Here is a 19,833-nt window from a genome sequence, read left to right on the forward strand (position 1 = left end):
TGTCAAAGAATGATTTTGTCATTGAGGTCCCGAGTCAGCACAACATAAGCAACCCCTCCTACTCTTCCTTCCCTTACGATGGGCACGCCCAGGTGATGACCCCTCAGTCGAAGGGGCTAGAGGGGATGGCTAGACAATGGGTCCAGCCATCGGTGTAGGAGAGGGATTTGCTGAGGTCCTCTAGGATAGCAAAGAGAAGAATCTCACTGCCTCCGCATCGGTCATCTGTGCGACAAACTTGTCGGGACTCTCGGCAAAGCCATGGGCTACTAGAGCAAAGGAGTTCCCCGAGGGGTAGTCATAGTGCTACGTCCAAGAGGAGTTGGACCAGGGGTGGTCGCAGGGGTAGGCCCCTGAGGTGTCGCTTGAGTGGAATCAAAGTCCTCTGGAGAATAGAGATCATGATGTCTCCTCCTACGAGGGTTTCTGTACTCGTCGGACATCATCGGGGTCATCTGTGCGCGACAAACTTGTCGGGACTCCCGACAAAGCCATGGGCTACTAGAGCAAAGGAGTTCCCCGAGGGGTAGTCACAGTACTACGTCCGAGAGGAGTTGGGCCAGGGGTAGTCGCAGGGGTAGGCCCCTGAGGTGTCGCTTGAGTGGAATCAAAGTCCTCTGGAGAATAGAGATCATGATGTCTTCTCCTACGAGGGTTTCTGTACTCGTCGGACATGCGACGTGATCCCATGTCTAATTTGGGGGGATTGGACAAACATAGACACAAACACGAAAACAAAAAACAAAAATAAGAGAATACATCGAGAAAGCATATGAGAATACATTGACAAAGCATCAAAGTGAGAGAGAGATCCTTGTTCTGTCACAATGGCATCCCGAATTGCTTTCCAAGTATCTTGAAACAATTTCTGGAAACAAGTTGAAGAAATGGGATTTTCAATCTTTCCGGCAGTAATTCTTTCGTGTATGCTCTGAATATGAGGGCTGCCAAAACAGGTATGTGGAAAAAATTTGTGATATCTACGACTTTTCATGCACAGGGTCACGAGGTAATATAAAAACCATTTATGAATCCTGCCACACCTGCTCACATATTCTATTATACAACTTTCTCGCAGAATTGATAAAAGTGATTGAAAGGTAATGTGCGTGCAAATCGTAATAACAAACGAGTAAAAGTAGAGATGGGCACAATACTTTGCAAGCACTTCAACCTATATGGTTTGGACTTGTGTGAGAAGTTACGCACCCATACGGTAAGTTCTTGTTACAATAACACACCTAGGACTATGTAAATGTATATATATGTATATATATACATACATATGTATGTATATATATACATACATATGTATGTATATATATACATATATATACATATATATGTATATATGTACATATATGTGTACATATATGTGTACAGTACATATATATGTACATATATATATATATATATATATATATATATATATATATATATATGTACATACATACATATATATACATATATATATATATATATATATATATATATATATATATGTACATACATACATATACATATATATATATATATATATATATGTACATACATACATACATATATATATATATATATATATATATATGTAATATATATAGTACATATATATGTACATATGTGTACATATATGTGTACAGTGAAGAGACCAGTCAAGGGATGTGGACCCACACCTTCTCCCTTACTGTTCATACGCTTGGAAAAGTTGACAGTAGAAAGTGAGGGAACCCTAGAAATTTTTTGCTATCTAAGTGACGCAGCCACCCAACCTTTGAAGTTGTGCACCAGTAGAATGTGAACCCATTGTTTGAAAAAAACCGGCTCATCGTCTTGTCCCTTTATTGCACCAACGAGACTGTGAGGAATTGTATGAGTACTTTGCCCATTTGGCCTCAATCTTTGAAGGGTCAACCAAGCGCTCTCATATGTATCAATTAGCCAAGGAAAGTCCAACTCTTACTCCCTCAACCTCTCTATGGATGCCAAGTCTCCTTAGGGCCTTCTCTCTCGACTGTATTGCTGAAATCCGCAAGCAATGGTCTCTGTAGTGTAGTCTCTGTGAAGACTCTGCATAAGTGTCATGATCCTGAGGGCTCTCATCCAGATCCTCGCTGCACTACGACAACTCCATAGGCAATGTGGGATAGTCTCCAAGACACCGTCGGCGGAGCAACAATGGCACTGCCCTACTCGCATCTGCTCCAACCATGGGCCGATGGGCAAGCCTCCGTGGGCTGCCAGCCAAAAGAAGTATGAGATCTTCCTCGGCCGCAAGCTAGACACAACCACGTCCAAAACCTGGAGCACACATCCCAGGGCACTCTTTGGGTCACCCAATGTCTCTCTCTCGAGGGGGTCCACCTCAACAAGTCCATCTGAAGCCTCCTGCCAATCCGTGTGGTGTAGGAAAAGAAGGGCACCTCATCCACTGTCTCAGCTAGGCCGTCCCTGGAGGGCAAGAACCACTCCCCCGGATCCCACTGGACCTCCCTCAGGGGTCTACCTTCCCACAGTCAAAGTCGCCATCTAGACGCGTCCTGCTCTGAGATACTAGGAGGGTCACTGTGCCACTCCTTCCCCAAACGTCCCACCACTCTGATCATCTACCAGTGAATCCCATCAAGGCTCCCATCCATCTCAGGGTCCCTCTCAGTGAGTGGCTAAAGTAGGCCTCCAGGTCCTACACGGAAGAAGTCGGGGTGCATGCTGCCGCGCTGCATCAACATCCTCAAGGGAACACCAATACGGGAAAACTGCCCCAACCATCTACTGTCTCTCCAAACGTGAAGTCCTTCCCACCGGGACTCAGGAATGGCTAAGTCAACCTCACCCATCCGTTATCCTGCCCCTCGCAGATGTGCTAGGGCGTCAAGCCTCGCCTCTGTCTCCATAGGTAGTCTGCCCCAACAACCAAAAGACCCTGCTGGACCACTATTCCATTGTGCCCAACCAATGTGAGTCCGCTGTCCGAGCATACGTCCCTCCTGATCTCTGACCTCTGGGTGCCACATAAGGGGCTGGCGCTCAAACTCCTCTTTGCATCTGGGCGGAGCACGGATAAGACCCCCTGCCAGTCTCTACCAAACCCTGTGAAGACTCCTCATCAAGCGGGAGCCCTTCCCCATAAGGGGGCCTCTGAGAAGATCCATCTATGTGAAGGCTGCCACTGTCCCCCAGTGCGTGGGGTGTTCCTCAAAAGCCCTCGTTGTAAGAGGAGCTTCCAAGGCTTTGAACCTGGGGTGAGGCCACGAACCAACAACTTGCCCAGAAGGGCCCTGCTTTGCATCTCCGGATCAATGATACCCAAGCCTCCCAATGCCTGCGGCATGATCACCGTCTGCCAAGCTACTCGGGCCCTAGTATTTCTTGTGCCGTCTAAACCTGTCCAGAGGAAGTTCTGTACCAACCGTCGAAGCTACCCAATGCATCCCCTGTGAAAGCACCATCAGGAGGCAATATACCAGGCTGTGGCAAGAAGGACCTGGTTTGCTACTAAGGTGCGACCTGCTAGGGAGAGTTTGGCCGAGCTCCAATAGAGAAGCTTGCGCCGAACACTCTCAAGGACCGGGGCAATCTGCTGCTCTGCTGTGATGTCAATACCCACCTGGCATCTGGATCATCTCAGTAGATAGGACTAGTCGAGCTGGAGCCACTGCTTCAGACGGCATCGAATTTGGACATGTGATACTTATTTTATTAATAAAAATGTGCACACACATGTCTAGGTCCTAGGGGCAATAAGAAGGGAAGGGTGCATTAAGGTGCATTGAATGGTAGATGCATGGGTCATAGGCTAAGGGTAGGTGTAAATGGGAAGATGGAACTTGCGTGATCTCAAGGGACATTAATGAAAGGGTATCACCCTTTCATTGTGAATCTCACGTAGCATTGTTCATTCACCTTGCATTCATCCGCCCTCTCTCACACACACCTTGCATGTAGGTTGAATTAGAAACAAGTACTCTCACCTCCTCAAAGGCCATGAAGAAGCCTATGAATTTCGTCCAGTTGATCCGAGCCCCCGAGGCCTCACGGCAGATAGCCAGGGCACCTCTGACACTCTAGACTCGCTATGGTGCCCTCAACATACAAGGCTGTGTCATCTGCAAACTCTGAGTCAAGGAGTTCCTCCTCCTATCTGATTGGGAGCCTCAACCTTGTGAGACCCGCCACCTATGATCTCAAATAGTAGCCCAGAGCCTCCGCCACAAACAAGAAGAGGAAGGGAGCTAGTGGGCAACCCTGGCGGACCGAGCGAGAGAGAGGAAAGGCCTCTCCTATGTGTCCTCCGATAAGCATCTGACTAGATCTCCCTGCATATAGCGCTAAAACTCCTCTGACCCATCTATCTGAGAAACCCAATCTCCTCATAGTGCCCTCCAGGAAAGACCACTCCACCCTATCGTAGGCCTTTTCGAAGTCCAAGAGAAGGACGGCCAGCGGCTGTGACTCCTCCCTGGACCAATCCACTACCTCCCAGAATGTGAAGATGTTGTCCAAGATGCTGCGCTCCTGGAGAAACCCAATCTATGTGTCATGGATTATGTCGGTAAGATGGGGCCGTAACCGCAAACTCAAGACCTTGGCGAGGATCTTGTATGCGGTATCAAGCAGAGCTCCACTGTCGGATATTTGACCTATCTCCCCCTTTCAGGATCAAACAAATCCACCCCTTGCTCAAGGACTGAGGGAGAATGCCTGTGTCAAAAATCTGCTGGCAAGCTAACTGAAAAGGGATGGAGATAATCTCCCAGAAGTTCCGGAAGAAGGTTGGAGTCAAGCCATCCTCACCCGGGCACTTCTGGGTCAGGAGAGCCTTGAGGGCTTCCTAGAGCTCCTCATCTGTGAAAGGTTGCTCAAGTCTGCTGCGTAAGTCCTGCGAGACTACTGTCGGAACGTGATCCCAAACTAGCTCTCGGGCCACAAGACCAGTTGGGGTCATCCTCTCCGTCTGAAAGAGCTGGCTGTAAAAACCGGTGGTCATGTCAAGAATATCCTGCGGGTCAGTGTGCATGATACCTTGCGAGTCTCGGAGACGCTGTAGCTGTGTGCCTGTCGATCGGGGCCTAGTGGTATGAAAGAACTGCTTTGTCATCCTATTCCCCTACTGCACCCAACGGCGGACCCGGGAGGAGTGATAGGAGAACTCAGCCCGCCGTAGCTCCGTGTCCTAAAGCTCAAGACGAGCGCTCTCAAATCTGTCACTGAGCCACTGAGAAGCTGGGTCCTACTCCCTGAGCCTCTCAATGGAGGTGAGGTCTCTCCTCAAAGCCCGCTCACGCTCTTGAAGGGTCCTCCTCCGCCTAAGGGCGTGAGCCTGCAACTGCTCACTGCTCCTTTGAATCGCATCGGCCACCCACGCAGCCCAACCCTCACACGGTGCCATCTCTGATTGCTCCCAAATCCCTGCCATGACCTGCTGGATCTCCTCGTCCTACAGGAGGTCCTCTGGAATACGGACCCCCTTCTGAGGGAGACCTCGGCGGGGCTGATCCAAGTGAAGTACCACTGGAGAGTGGTCTGACATCGTGGTACCTGCCAGAATCCCGATAGATCTGCCTCTGTGTAGTGCCCAGTCCCCAACATAGAAGCGGTCTAATCTCTCTAGCAATCCATGTGTCTCCTCTGTCCAAAGGAGAAGAGAAGGCTGACAGGAGTCCTGCTGAAATCTGGCTCTCTCCACGGGTCTCTGCCACTGATTATGAAAATGAACTGCTCTCATGTGCTACGCTCTGCTGCTGGCATCTCAGAGAACGAGGCGCCGCCCTGCTTGTCTTCCCCAAACTCCAGGTTGTTGAAGTCACCTCCAACAATCCAGGAGTCAACGTCCAAAAGACACTCTGACAGCCTCCTCCAAAAGGCCGAGCGGTGCTGTCTACACGCTGGGGCATACACATTCAGGATCCCAATCCTAGACTCTCCCGTCCAAACTCCCATCCAAACTGCCCGTCGCTCACCCTGATCGTAGACCTCTGAAGCCAAAGTTTGTGAGACTGAGATGCAGACCCCTCCGCTCCCTTCTACTACGGGGGACCACACCTCTGGACCTCTCCCTAGGAGAAGGTGATGGAGTCGTCTGATGTCTGCAGCTGAAAACATGTGTTCCTGAATCATAAGGATGTCCACTGCCCGCCCTACCACTGCCCTCTGCAACTCCTGTCGGAGTATCAAGTACTGCGGCTGGCTACGAACACGGTCATGGAGCCCATGTATGTTCCAACTCACTATGGTCCAGCTCATGAGGAAGGGGGAGTCGGGAACAAGGCTCTCCTGTGAGTGGGTGCCTCTGTCCTAGAAAGACTGTCTTGTGTGATTTTGCCGGGGGTTTAGAGGGCGAGTAGTCAATGTCTGTGCATCGCCGTACTACAGTGGATACCAGCTCAATACTGATCTTCCATGCCCACTTCATCATGAAGAAGGCTTCCACCCCGAACAGCTCTGCGCACTTCTGGATGGGCTAGAAGTGTGCCTGCTCCACCTTTGCCTCCAACGGCAATCTGATAACTCTTGTCGCCAAACCACACACCGGCTCCTCGTGCGTGAAGCTCAACTGAAAGTTCACCTCCACGCCATGGGCGTACTAAAGATCTAGTCCCTGTGGTTCCATCCACTCGTCCATCATGAGTGTAATCTGGTTACCGAAAATAGCATCGTTTCACCTCCGGGGACCACTTCTCCAACCCTATGGAGGCAAATGAAAATCTCCAAACGAGATGTGTCTGAGATCCCACTGCACTGATCAAATCCCCCTTCCGGGACTAAAGGACCATAGCGTTACCTCCAATGGTAGAGGGTATGAGTCCGGAATCTCCAGATAGTTCCACGGTCCTAACCTCCAAAAGTCCCACGGTAAGGGACGCCCAAGCTAAAGGTTGGGAGCTGCTGACCGGGAGGACGAGCCTCGTCCCTCAGGATCCCTCTTTGAGTGGACTTGCTGCTGCGATGAGGATGCAAAAGGGGGCGTCATTGTTCCCTTGCCTGACAGTAGGGGTGACGAAGCGGAAGAAGCTGCTGCTAAAGTGGTGGGGGGGGGCGGCAAGAGAGGGAGGGGTAGGGACGTGAAGGACAGAGGGAGGGGGGCAGGTGGTGAGAGTGACCATAGAAGGGGGGGCTGGGGCGGGGGGAACCCTGGAGGGGGAGGGGGAAGTGAAGAGGAAGAGAGGGAGGGGGAAGGGGAGGGGGGGGGAGGGGGAGGGGGAGGAGGAGGGAAGAGGACGATCCCCCCTACTGATTAGGCTCGCCGGGGCTCTAGATCGGCTCCTCCGTGGCCTTCGCCAGGCTAGCGTCTGCGGCATCTACCATCGCCGCATTTGGAGCTCCTGGGACTTGCTATCGCTGCAAGGGTGGGTGCGGAGGCTGAACCTCCGAAGCTGGAGGATCAGCTGGATGGACGGAGGCCCCTGCCGCTGGAGGAGGTGGCTCCTGCTGTTCCTCCTTCGAGGCCTCTCGGTCAACCTTGCCCCTCTCTCTGCGATTGGCCCTCTGCCTGCGGCATTTGTGGGCCTACTTGCTTGGTTTCTTTTTCTTTTTGACCTTCTGAGGGGTTAATCCATGGGGTCTGAGACTCCTGCTACTCCTGCCTGAGAGGGCGCTGAACTTGGGCCTGCTGATTCTGCCTACTCTACGGAGGAGGGGGGGAGACGCACGAGGGAGGCCACGAGGGCAATCTCTGGCGAGGTGACCCGTCTGTCTGCACCGAAGACATTGGCCTTGTAACCCGGAGATCTCCACCCTTTGGCGAAGTGTGCCCCCTTCCAAGGTCTCGAGAAGAAGGATCAACTCTGGGAGGAACTCTGGGCTCTCAACCACCAACTTGATCCTGGGACTCCATCATTTGCTAGAACTGAGGGGCCGACTCTGGCGGGGACTCGAGCACTGTGTCAAATGCCCGACCAATGGAAGGGAGGATGGCATGATACTCCTTGGGGAGTCCTGGAAAACGGAGTGTGACCGGAAAACGTGGAACATGATGTGTCATATCTATGTCCTCCACTGTGAACCCATGATACCAGGGAAAGAGGTAGACAAGATGCGGGCCAAGGAGGATGGGGCTCTGCTCCACAAGTGTCGAGGCAGTGTCGGGGGAGCTTAGCTGAATGAGAAAAACGCCTCGTCCATAGATGGTGACCTCCTAAATGTGGTCTCCCTCTAATGCCAAGCTCGCCTAGATCCACTCTCGCACCTGTCTTCATGTAGGCGTGAGGCCCACAAATTTGCCCACAAGCGCCTTGTCCTGGAGGGACTAAATTGCCTGCTGTACCTATTGCTTGTCAGCTGGGGAAAGAAGAACCAATCCACTACCTCCCAGAATGTGAAGATGTTGTCCAAGATGCTGCGCTCCTGGAGAAACCCAATCTATGTGTCATGGATTATGTCGGTAAGATGGGGCCGTAACCGCAAACTCAAGACCTTGGCGAGGATCTTGTATGCGGTATCAAGCAGAGCTCCACTGTCGGATATTTGACCTATCTCCCCCTTTCAGGATCAAACAAATCCACCCCTTGCTCAAGGACTGAGGGAGAATGCCTGTGTCAAAAATCTGCTGGCAAGCTAACTGAAAAGGGATGGAGATAATCTCCCAGAAGTTCCGGAAGAAGGTTGGAGTCAAGCCATCCTCACCCGGGCACTTCTGGGTCAGGAGAGCCTTGAGGGCTTCCTAGAGCTCCTCATCTGTGAAAGGTTGCTCAAGTCTGCTGCGTAAGTCCTGCGAGACTACTGTCGGAACGTGATCCCAAACTAGCTCTCGGGCCACAAGACCAGTTGGGGTCATCCTCTCCGTCTGAAAGAGCTGGCTGTAAAAACCGGTGGTCATGTCAAGAATATCCTGCGGGTCAGTGTGCATGATACCTTGCGAGTCTCGGAGACGCTGTAGCTGTGTGCCTGTCGATCGGGGCCTAGTGGTATGAAAGAACTGCTTTGTCATCCTATTCCCCTACTGCACCCAACGGCGGACCCGGGAGGAGTGATAGGAGAACTCAGCCCGCCGTAGCTCCGTGTCCTAAAGCTCAAGACGAGCGCTCTCAAATCTGTCACTGAGCCACTGAGAAGCTGGGTCCTACTCCCTGAGCCTCTCAATGGAGGTGAGGTCTCTCCTCAAAGCCCGCTCACGCTCTTGAAGGGTCCTCCTCCGCCTAAGGGCGTGAGCCTGCAACTGCTCACTGCTCCTTTGAATCGCATCGGCCACCCACGCAGCCCAACCCTCACACGGTGCCATCTCTGATTGCTCCCAAATCCCTGCCATGACCTGCTGGATCTCCTCGTCCTACAGGAGGTCCTCTGGAATACGGACCCCCTTCTGAGGGAGACCTCGGCGGGGCTGATCCAAGTGAAGTACCACTGGAGAGTGGTCTGACATCGTGGTACCTGCCAGAATCCCGATAGATCTGCCTCTGTGTAGTGCCCAGTCCCCAACATAGAAGCGGTCTAATCTCTCTAGCAATCCATGTGTCTCCTCTGTCCAAAGGAGAAGAGAAGGCTGACAGGAGTCCTGCTGAAATCTGGCTCTCTCCACGGGTCTCTGCCACTGATTATGAAAATGAACTGCTCTCATGTGCTACGCTCTGCTGCTGGCATCTCAGAGAACGAGGCGCCGCCCTGCTTGTCTTCCCCAAACTCCAGGTTGTTGAAGTCACCTCCAACAATCCAGGAGTCAACGTCCAAAAGACACTCTGACAGCCTCCTCCAAAAGGCCGAGCGGTGCTGTCTACACGCTGGGGCATACACATTCAGGATCCCAATCCTAGACTCTCCCGTCCAAACTCCCATCCAAACTGCCCGTCGCTCACCCTGATCGTAGACCTCTGAAGCCAAAGTTTGTGAGACTGAGATGCAGACCCCTCCGCTCCCTTCTACTACGGGGGACCACACCTCTGGACCTCTCCCTAGGAGAAGGTGATGGAGTCGTCTGATGTCTGCAGCTGAAAACATGTGTTCCTGAATCATAAGGATGTCCACTGCCCGCCCTACCACTGCCCTCTGCAACTCCTGTCGGAGTATCAAGTACTGCGGCTGGCTACGAACACGGTCATGGAGCCCATGTATGTTCCAACTCACTATGGTCCAGCTCATGAGGAAGGGGGAGTCGGGAACAAGGCTCTCCTGTGAGTGGGTGCCTCTGTCCTAGAAAGACTGTCTTGTGTGATTTTGCCGGGGGTTTAGAGGGCGAGTAGTCAATGTCTGTGCATCGCCGTACTACAGTGGATACCAGCTCAATACTGATCTTCCATGCCCACTTCATCATGAAGAAGGCTTCCACCCCGAACAGCTCTGCGCACTTCTGGATGGGCTAGAAGTGTGCCTGCTCCACCTTTGCCTCCAACGGCAATCTGATAACTCTTGTCGCCAAACCACACACCGGCTCCTCGTGCGTGAAGCTCAACTGAAAGTTCACCTCCACGCCATGGGCGTACTAAAGATCTAGTCCCTGTGGTTCCATCCACTCGTCCATCATGAGTGTAATCTGGTTACCGAAAATAGCATCGTTTCACCTCCGGGGACCACTTCTCCAACCCTATGGAGGCAAATGAAAATCTCCAAACGAGATGTGTCTGAGATCCCACTGCACTGATCAAATCCCCCTTCCGGGACTAAAGGACCATAGCGTTACCTCCAATGGTAGAGGGTATGAGTCCGGAATCTCCAGATAGTTCCACGGTCCTAACCTCCAAAAGTCCCACGGTAAGGGACGCCCAAGCTAAAGGTTGGGAGCTGCTGACCGGGAGGACGAGCCTCGTCCCTCAGGATCCCTCTTTGAGTGGACTTGCTGCTGCGATGAGGATGCAAAAGGGGGCGTCATTGTTCCCTTGCCTGACAGTAGGGGTGACGAAGCGGAAGAAGCTGCTGCTAAAGTGGTGGGGGGGGGCGGCAAGAGAGGGAGGGGTAGGGACGTGAAGGACAGAGGGAGGGGGGCAGGTGGTGAGAGTGACCATAGAAGGGGGGGCTGGGGCGGGGGGAACCCTGGAGGGGGAGGGGGAAGTGAAGAGGAAGAGAGGGAGGGGGAAGGGGAGGGGGGGGGAGGGGGAGGGGGAGGAGGAGGGAAGAGGACGATCCCCCCTACTGATTAGGCTCGCCGGGGCTCTAGATCGGCTCCTCCGTGGCCTTCGCCAGGCTAGCGTCTGCGGCATCTACCATCGCCGCATTTGGAGCTCCTGGGACTTGCTATCGCTGCAAGGGTGGGTGCGGAGGCTGAACCTCCGAAGCTGGAGGATCAGCTGGATGGACGGAGGCCCCTGCCGCTGGAGGAGGTGGCTCCTGCTGTTCCTCCTTCGAGGCCTCTCGGTCAACCTTGCCCCTCTCTCTGCGATTGGCCCTCTGCCTGCGGCATTTGTGGGCCTACTTGCTTGGTTTCTTTTTCTTTTTGACCTTCTGAGGGGTTAATCCATGGGGTCTGAGACTCCTGCTACTCCTGCCTGAGAGGGCGCTGAACTTGGGCCTGCTGATTCTGCCTACTCTACGGAGGAGGGGGGGAGACGCACGAGGGAGGCCACGAGGGCAATCTCTGGCGAGGTGACCCGTCTGTCTGCACCGAAGACATTGGCCTTGTAACCCGGAGATCTCCACCCTTTGGCGAAGTGTGCCCCCTTCCAAGGTCTCGAGAAGAAGGATCAACTCTGGGAGGAACTCTGGGCTCTCAACCACCAACTTGATCCTGGGACTCCATCATTTGCTAGAACTGAGGGGCCGACTCTGGCGGGGACTCGAGCACTGTGTCAAATGCCCGACCAATGGAAGGGAGGATGGCATGATACTCCTTGGGGAGTCCTGGAAAACGGAGTGTGACCGGAAAACGTGGAACATGATGTGTCATATCTATGTCCTCCACTGTGAACCCATGATACCAGGGAAAGAGGTAGACAAGATGCGGGCCAAGGAGGATGGGGCTCTGCTCCACAAGTGTCGAGGCAGTGTCGGGGGAGCTTAGCTGAATGAGAAAAACGCCTCGTCCATAGATGGTGACCTCCTAAATGTGGTCTCCCTCTAATGCCAAGCTCGCCTAGATCCACTCTCGCACCTGTCTTCATGTAGGCGTGAGGCCCACAAATTTGCCCACAAGCGCCTTGTCCTGGAGGGACTAAATTGCCTGCTGTACCTATTGCTTGTCAGCTGGGGAAAGAAGAACCTTAATGGCTATGGGATTCGAGGGTGCTCTCTGGCCAGACCAAGGGTCACCACCAAGGTGGTTCTTTCACCTTAACAAGCACAAGTGCTCCTGCTGTAGGGAGGAAGAAGAAAAGGAGAGTGCGGAAGAGAAGCGTCAGAGGGGGAGGCGGCGGCAAGCAGGGTGAAGGAGGGGGCAAGGATAGAAGTGAAAGAAGGAGGGCAGGAGGCGGAGGAGGAAGGAGGGCGAGAAGGCAAGGAGGGAGAAGAAGAGGGAATGAGAGGGCAAGGGAGCGGAGAGGAGGCGGGAGAGGGGGGGAGCCGAAGGGGGAAAGGAGGAGGACGCGGGGGCGGAAGAGGCAGAGGCGGCAAGGGGGACGAAGGTGGAGGAAAGGAGGCGGAGATGAAGGTGGAGGGAGCGGGCGGGGCTGGCGGAGATGGGGGCGGAGGAGGAGGAGGAGATGGAGGTGGCGGAAGCCGGCGGGGCTGGCGGGAGTACAACAGGCAGAGGGGGCGCAGCACGCGGAGGGGGGCAGCAGAGGCGGAAGCGGGAGGGGCGGGAGCTGAAGGGGCGGCGAAAACAGGAGAGGCGGGAGCAGACGGGGGGCGGAGAGGGCGAGGGCGTGCAGAGGGGGAGTAGAGGGAGGCGGACGGCAGGGCGAGGCAGCGGGGCAGCCAGGGGGGGCGCGGCGGCTCAGCAAGAGCTCACGGGGAGCTCAGCTCGCAGCATCTCTCTCTCAAGCCACATGAGAAAGTTTCTATACACCATTTCCATTGTGACAGCTAGAATTACATTGCAAATTCCAAGAAGCTTTGATGAACCAAATAGGGATTTAGTACCATTTCATTAAGGAGTTGATCGAAACAAAGAAGATTGACCGACCATAGATTCAACCCCACAATTTAGTTGAAAAGATTGAAAAATATTTATTGTACCTATTTTGGGAAGATGATAGTAACCTTCTCATTCTTTTTTGTTAATTCTTCTAAGATTATAATGTAAGCACCTAAGGTTAAGTTCTCAACACGCTATACCAATAGCAACACCAAATCGGGGGAGCTGGTTGCGGCAGATAGGCCAGGACGGACGCTGTCAGATCTGCCATGAGGATGAGGAGTCGCCAAAACACTGCCTGTGGAGCTGCAGTCGCGCCCAGGAAGTGTGGAGGTGGACTTTCGGGATTCTTACTCGCGCAGCACCGGAGCTAGGTTTGATCACTTGGGGTGCGTTCTGTTGGTGCAGCACCGCACCTGGTCTTCATCACTTATTCGAGGCATGCCAGCAGGACCCCACTTTCCTTATCACACAGGGGACGTGGGGGCCGCTCGAGGGTATCCCGCAGCACCTAGCAGAGGCTGATACAGGAGTTCAGGAGAGGCAGCCAGTCTGGGAGATTATTAGCAGCATCGCAGGGTGGCACATTTGGACCTCGCGCTGCGCGCAGATCCTAGGTGGCACCTCCTTATCGACTGCCCAGATTCTGACGGATATTTGGAGCGAGATTATTCATACCCTCAGAGGCCAGTGGGACCAGATTCAGGGAGATTCCCGGGCCGGCCGGGAGAAGCGGAGACGCTTCCTCCGGGCTTGGGACACACAGGGCCTCTTCTTCGAGCAGACTTCGCAGGGCCTTCGGTGGCGCTACTCACCACCCCGATGGCTGTTCATTCACACTCGCCTTATCCCTCCGTGAGAGAGTGATTTATTTATTTTGTTACCTTTTAGGGCTGTGTCCGATTTGTGAACGCAGCCTGTCAGCTACAAGCTGACCTTTTGTATCTTGCTCTCGAAGTAATATAATTAGCACTGTTTTTTCGGAAAAAAAAAAAATAGCAACACCAAATCGAAAAAATATCGAGAAAGCTCTTGCAAAGGGACTGATGCTCAAAAACTGAATGTGGAAACTTAACGTGATCGGCGCCTTGCCCAATGGGCTTTTGTTTCTTACACATGGTTTTTTGCATCTTGTCATACCAGATTGTTGACACCCATCATCCTAGTCATCTCTATCATATATTGCTAGTCTTCATGGCCTTTACGTGGAATAAATTGCACTTTTTAAGTTAATTCGGGGCTCATAGACTCCTCTACATCTTTCTTTCTTTCTACACGTATGCACATTGGTGAGAGAAAAGAATAAGTGTTTCATTCTTGTCTCATTGACCCTTCGTAATTCCACACTTGAAAGAAAATAGTGATACATTGAGGTCAACTAAATTCGACGTCAAGTTAAAATGAGACATTAAGAATACCACTAGTACATCCGGATCTTTATCAGTTGCTGCAGACATTAATATAGACGCAATATCCGATGCAAATGGGCTAATCAACTTTGTTGCTTGTTTCAGCAATTGATGTACAAATTGCACTAATAGAAGCCGAATCTCTTCGCTTGGTTCAACAAGTACCCCTCTGTACTCAACCTGATCAAACACATACATAGACTTAGGATGCTTGATGCTACTGAATTCCTCTTTAAAGAAAAGAGATTATTCATTTCTCAGCAGCATCATTCCTGGACCACTTTAAGCTATATAAGTATCTTCTGCTTTTAATGATTAAAAAGCCTTTATTTGTCATTACCTCACATGGTGATGAAATGGTGGAAAGCGACGTATTACTTTGCAGTGGCAAGCGTTCAGAGATCACTGGAAATATATAAGGGAGTAATGGAGCAATGCATCGAGGGGCAAGCTGCAGCAGCCTGTCAAACAAAACTCCCGTGGAAAAGTTCGATTAGATTGTGAGTATTGTCACTATACCTAGTCAATCTTCTGAATTCACTCATTGTATTTTGTTTGAAGACAAAAGTCAGGCTTACATTATAAGGAGATGAGACTGGAAAAGTGAAGCCAGACGCAAAGATGTGTGTTCCAAAAAGAACCCTCAACTATTGAGAATGCAAAGTACCTTGAATTGTGTAAGGAACCCTAACCGTGAGCCTAAAAGTTCGACTTGGGCCATCAACTGGCCAGCCATAATAGTCCGATAGTTATCTATATCCATGGGATCCCTTTCCTTGTGAATAGATATGATGGTATTTGTGGTCCAGAGGTTGGAAAGCCACTATAGAAGACTTTGTTAAACAGTTTGGCTAGAATTGGAGCAAGTATTCCCCACCCTTGGATTACGAGTTTTGCTTGGAGGCCCTCTTGATCCCTGAATTGCCATTCTATAGCTTCTTGATAGCCTCTTTTAGATGTGCCATGGTGAAGAGTGTGGAGCTGGTGGGATGAGGGATGTCCTCTACGTCAGGTATATGCTGGGTAGGGATGTCATAGAGTGTCTCCATAAGGTAGGGTCCTTGATAGGACACGGTGACCACGGTTCCAGAAGCTTCATCCAAAATTCTTTGAATATACTACTATACAAGATACTTGAGATCTCTTATTCATGGCAGGCTAGAATCTGTCATTTCTTTCGTCACAATAAATGTATATACTGTTTTTTGGTTTGCTTCTAGTCTAGATGTCCTTGTTTGGTCTCAAGGTGTGAGCATCGCCTAAGTGCTTTTGCACTCATCATCATAACAACTATTTTAAGGTACGGACCCTTCATACATCTTTCCTGTGTTTATGATTGTGTAAGGGAAGGAGCGTTGTGCTGCAATGTGGATGGAATTAGTAAGCAGGACAGCTTCAGCATCTATATCAGGTTGCTCATCTATGCCATATGGGCTCTAACAAAATGACGAGATAGCTGTCATATGGAGTGGTTGAAGTCATCTTGGTTGTATGAGGATGATGTGGCCCTCTGTGAATCCTGGATGGGTTGGTGGGGAGATGTTAGATACAAGGATAGATGGGAATGATCTACTCCTCCCATGAGGGGGTGAACTGTGAGATAAAAAATCTATGAGGTAAAGGCTGGGATCCCATCACGTAGTCCACTAGACTATGACCACCCATGTGTGTGTAACATGTGTATCTCTTTGACCCTGACCACCTCTCTAACTCATTGTAGATGAGCATCTCATGATTGGTGCACATGTCCACTAAATATCTCCCATACTTCGTGACAATGGAACCAATGCATACATCCTCCAATCTCCGACTGAACTCTACCTATGTAGATGGAAGTGTAATGGCATCCTCCTGGAAATCTAGGATTTGTCCCTGATCTTGGCATTGAAGTCACCTATGAGTAGGACCTACCCCATTTTTATGTATCTTTGAATGTCCTCATCAAGTGCCAAGAAAGGTGAAACTTGTCCCCTCCTAGAGGCAATCCTAGCGTAATTGGATGTCTGTGGTGGAAAGTAGCATGATGCAATGTATACATCTGTCGATGGGGGCCTCGACAATCTAATGCAATGTAGCAGTGATCTTCGATTACTACGACCCCTCATAGTGATCTGTGGCATTTCCGATTTGGTAACCTAAGTGTCGAAGCACTAAACAGAGCTGCCAGGGAACAAATGGTTCTTGGTTTACCTGATGTGGGCAGCAAGCATGGTCAGTGCCGCTCATGTATACGAGGGAAGCAGCACAGAGAGGCCTTTCCGAAGCAGGCTTTGAGGCGGATTTCTATACCTCTGGAGTTGGTTCACATGGATTTTTGTGGACCTATGACAGTTCCTAGTCTTGGAGGTGCACTATATTTTATGCTACTGGTTGATATTTCAGTAGGTTTATGTGGATTTGTTTTCTGGCTCGCCTATTTCCGGTTCTGGGAGTGGTGTGCTCTTGTTGAGAATGTCTGGTCTGACTGTGAAAGCCTTAAGGTCGAATAAAGGTGAGAGTTCTGTTCCCACGCCTTTGACGAGTATTGTGTGAAGAAGGGCATCAGGCAGGAATTTGCCAACATAGGAATTGCCTCTGAAGCAGGGGTAGTTGAGAGGACGAAGAAGACCATGGTGGAAATGTCTAGGACCATGCTGGCACATGGTGAGCTTCCTCGGCTCCTCTGGGCAGAGACTACAGCTATGGCTGTTCATATCCTTCACAGTTCTCAGACCACTGTTGTTCTGAAGATAACTCCCTTTGAGGCTTATTTTGGGAGGAAACCTGATGTGTCTCATTTCCACATATTTGAATGTGATGCCTTTGTCCACATTTCCAAGAAACAAAGGGGGGAAATGGAAGTTAAATCCACCCAGATGATCTTTGTGGGCTACAACTCTCAGCCAACAAGATACAGGTTGTATGATTCCTTCAGGCAAGAGATTGTCCTATGCCTTCGGATCCTTAAAAGAACTTATAGATGACCACCTCAGTCTATAGTTAGTTGTTCTAGGCCAAGGAGCCCATGCCCCAAGCATTGGCGGCTCAGAAGGAGGTTTGGGTCCGTATCCCATCAGCCGTTACTCAGCCAATGATGAGACAAGTGGAGGTCCCTTCACAAATGATAAGAAAATCTTCCAACAAGGTGGAGCTTGATATAACAGGCCTTTGAACAAATTTTTATTGGTCGTTGGGCATCACAAAATGTTATGGGCAGCTTCATTTTCTTGTCTATGACCTCCATGTCTAGATTAGTTTTAAACACGAACTAGTTAAAGATAGCATCCTTTGTGTAGACGAGTCAAGAGAGAGAGTACCTTGTGCCCTCCATCTTGTACATGGAACATGAAGACTTATGGCTTTAGTATATAAATTGATTGCATTGACTCTTGTGGTTGTGCTGAGCATAAGAAACTGATTGAGCCCTTTCTATTGAGATTCTCCCACGGCCATGAATTGGGAGACAGAACTTGATGCTAGACTGCTGAAGAGACTGACGCTACCTATGGAGTTCCTGTTCCTACGGAGTACTTGGAGGATGCCGGTGATCGCAGTACCTCTTATTGTGGCCTAGATTGTGGTCGTGGTAACACAAACTCTCTGTCACTCTCAGATTGTGTAGGCAATCAAAGAGACCATCTCATATGGCTTTGGCTGCTGCTTTTCTTCTTTTGTTGCTGCAGCGTCAAAAGTCCTCGGTCCATTACTCTGTTCCTTATCCATACTGCCATCTTGGACTGACAATGCACATATAGGACTGCCCTTAGCAGCAGTACATACTAGCATAGCTTGGAATAATAGCACATACAAAGATGACACATTATTGGGTTGCAACTGTCGCTGCTATACCTAGGCACCAGGCCCTTATAGCTACCATGTTGGCCTTGGGAACAACTAGTGTCTGCTGGCATCAATACATCTTTGATGGGGAAGCAGTCACTTCGCGGCACAAGTGGAGATGGGTTCACTGCAATCCACTGACAAATAGATTCATGCAGCTAGAATTGGCAAGGTATCCACATGCGCACATGCACACATGTATGCAAGTGAGTATGTATGCATATCTTTATATATATTTATGTATAGATGTATGCAGGTTTTGAAACATAATTACCCTTATCACACACTCCACAAGAGACCCTCATATATAGCCTGCATGGAATGTCTTGAATAGGACTACAGCTTATACGTCAAAATGTACTGTTAAAGTAAGGAAGCAATAAGACGTGGTATAAGGTGCGCCTCTTTTGTTGAGAAACTTCAAAGCCTCGTAAAATTCACATCCAAATTTGACTCTCAATGAGTCAGCTCTTTTTATTTCAATGTCAATACTTGTGCCAATGACTCCAAAATAGCTAGGACATTCTTGAAAGCTTGCTATTATTATCCAATCTAGACTTGTGTCATATCAGAAAACACATAAGACAGTTTACACTCTGATAATGTTTGATCTTCCTGTACATTTGCTGCCTCCGTTACACTAATAAATTTCCTTCTTTCCTTTTTTTTTTTTCCATTTCCTCAGCTGAGTGTGCTCTTGCCAAAGTAAGCTTTATGAAATTATCAACTGCATGTTCAAGTCCCCTCCCAATCGAGCAGGCCCTTTCCACTTGCAGCTTTGACCGAGAAAGTACCTGTTTCTCCACCCTTGATGACCTCCTACCGTTTGATTGTGTCGGAGAAGAATAAAGAGTGCAAGGTTTATAATCAAATGGCAGGAACTAAAAGCAAATTCAGTAAATTTGCATCTGTTCATCGTTCACTGGATGAATAACTAAACTTCTCCCACAAACTTACGGTCTCTTGCTTTTCAGTACGTCCAATTAAGCTGGATCATGATATCGAAAGGCTACGCTGGGGACGCAAATACACATAAATATCATTGGAAGAGAATATCAACGCTTACTTTGTGACTATACAAATCGACAGCCGTCGGCATTTCTCAGACGGATCGGAAAACCGTCTAAGTAGAGGTTTCGTGACCACATCTTCCACGATATAACACAGCGTCTTCAACTCAGAGTCATTTCCTTTATCCGTAACATCTTCTGTGGCTCCACTTCTGACGAATTTCAAAAGCAAACATTGTAGCTTTTCCAAAGCTAAAAGACGGTTAGCAACAGCTTTATCTAGAAGACCATTGACGCATTTGTTTAGAGACGAAGTTAAATCAGCTAAGGAGGGTTGTTGGACGTCAGCTTCAGGTTTGCAGCTATCAATTCCGTCGGACAGCCGGGTTGTAAATTCCATATTAGCTAAGGGATGCAGAAGAGATTGGCCTGCGGTTGTTGTGAAAATGCATTTACTTAAGAACATATCTTTCTTCTCAAAAGTGTGTTAGAAGAGGATTAAGTTAACAAGGTTCCTTAGCAAGCCCTTTAAATGCGTGAGAATTCTGCTGCAAACTTTGATGACATTCGAGTGTGAACCCATATGATCTTTACACACACAACCACCTCCAACTCCATAGCCACACAACACAAGCCTTCTTCTTCTTCCTCTTCAGCTTCTTCT

General features: G+C 50.0%; 1 protein-coding gene across 1 annotated transcript in view; it reads right to left on the bottom strand.

The window, feature by feature from the left end:
• The window catches only part of LOC147896761 (uncharacterized), a 26,398-nt gene extending 6,829 nt beyond the window's left edge, over positions 1-19,569 (bottom strand). Inside the window, exons 1-3 of the mRNA XM_087381145.1 lie at positions 19,226-19,569; positions 14,681-14,801; positions 14,350-14,520 (exon numbers count right to left, since the gene is read on the bottom strand). Coding sequence (XP_087237271.1) covers positions 14,350-14,520; positions 14,681-14,801; positions 19,226-19,569 — 636 coding nt within the window. The remainder of the gene's footprint in view (positions 1-14,349; positions 14,521-14,680; positions 14,802-19,225) is intronic.
• Between the last annotated feature and the right edge of the window lie 264 nt (positions 19,570-19,833).

This window comes from Dipteris shenzhenensis, chromosome 11, assembly GCF_047967505.1.
Source record: "Dipteris shenzhenensis isolate YYH24624 ecotype China chromosome 11, Dip_SZ_1.0, whole genome shotgun sequence".
NCBI lineage: Eukaryota > Viridiplantae > Streptophyta > Polypodiopsida > Gleicheniales > Dipteridaceae > Dipteris > Dipteris shenzhenensis.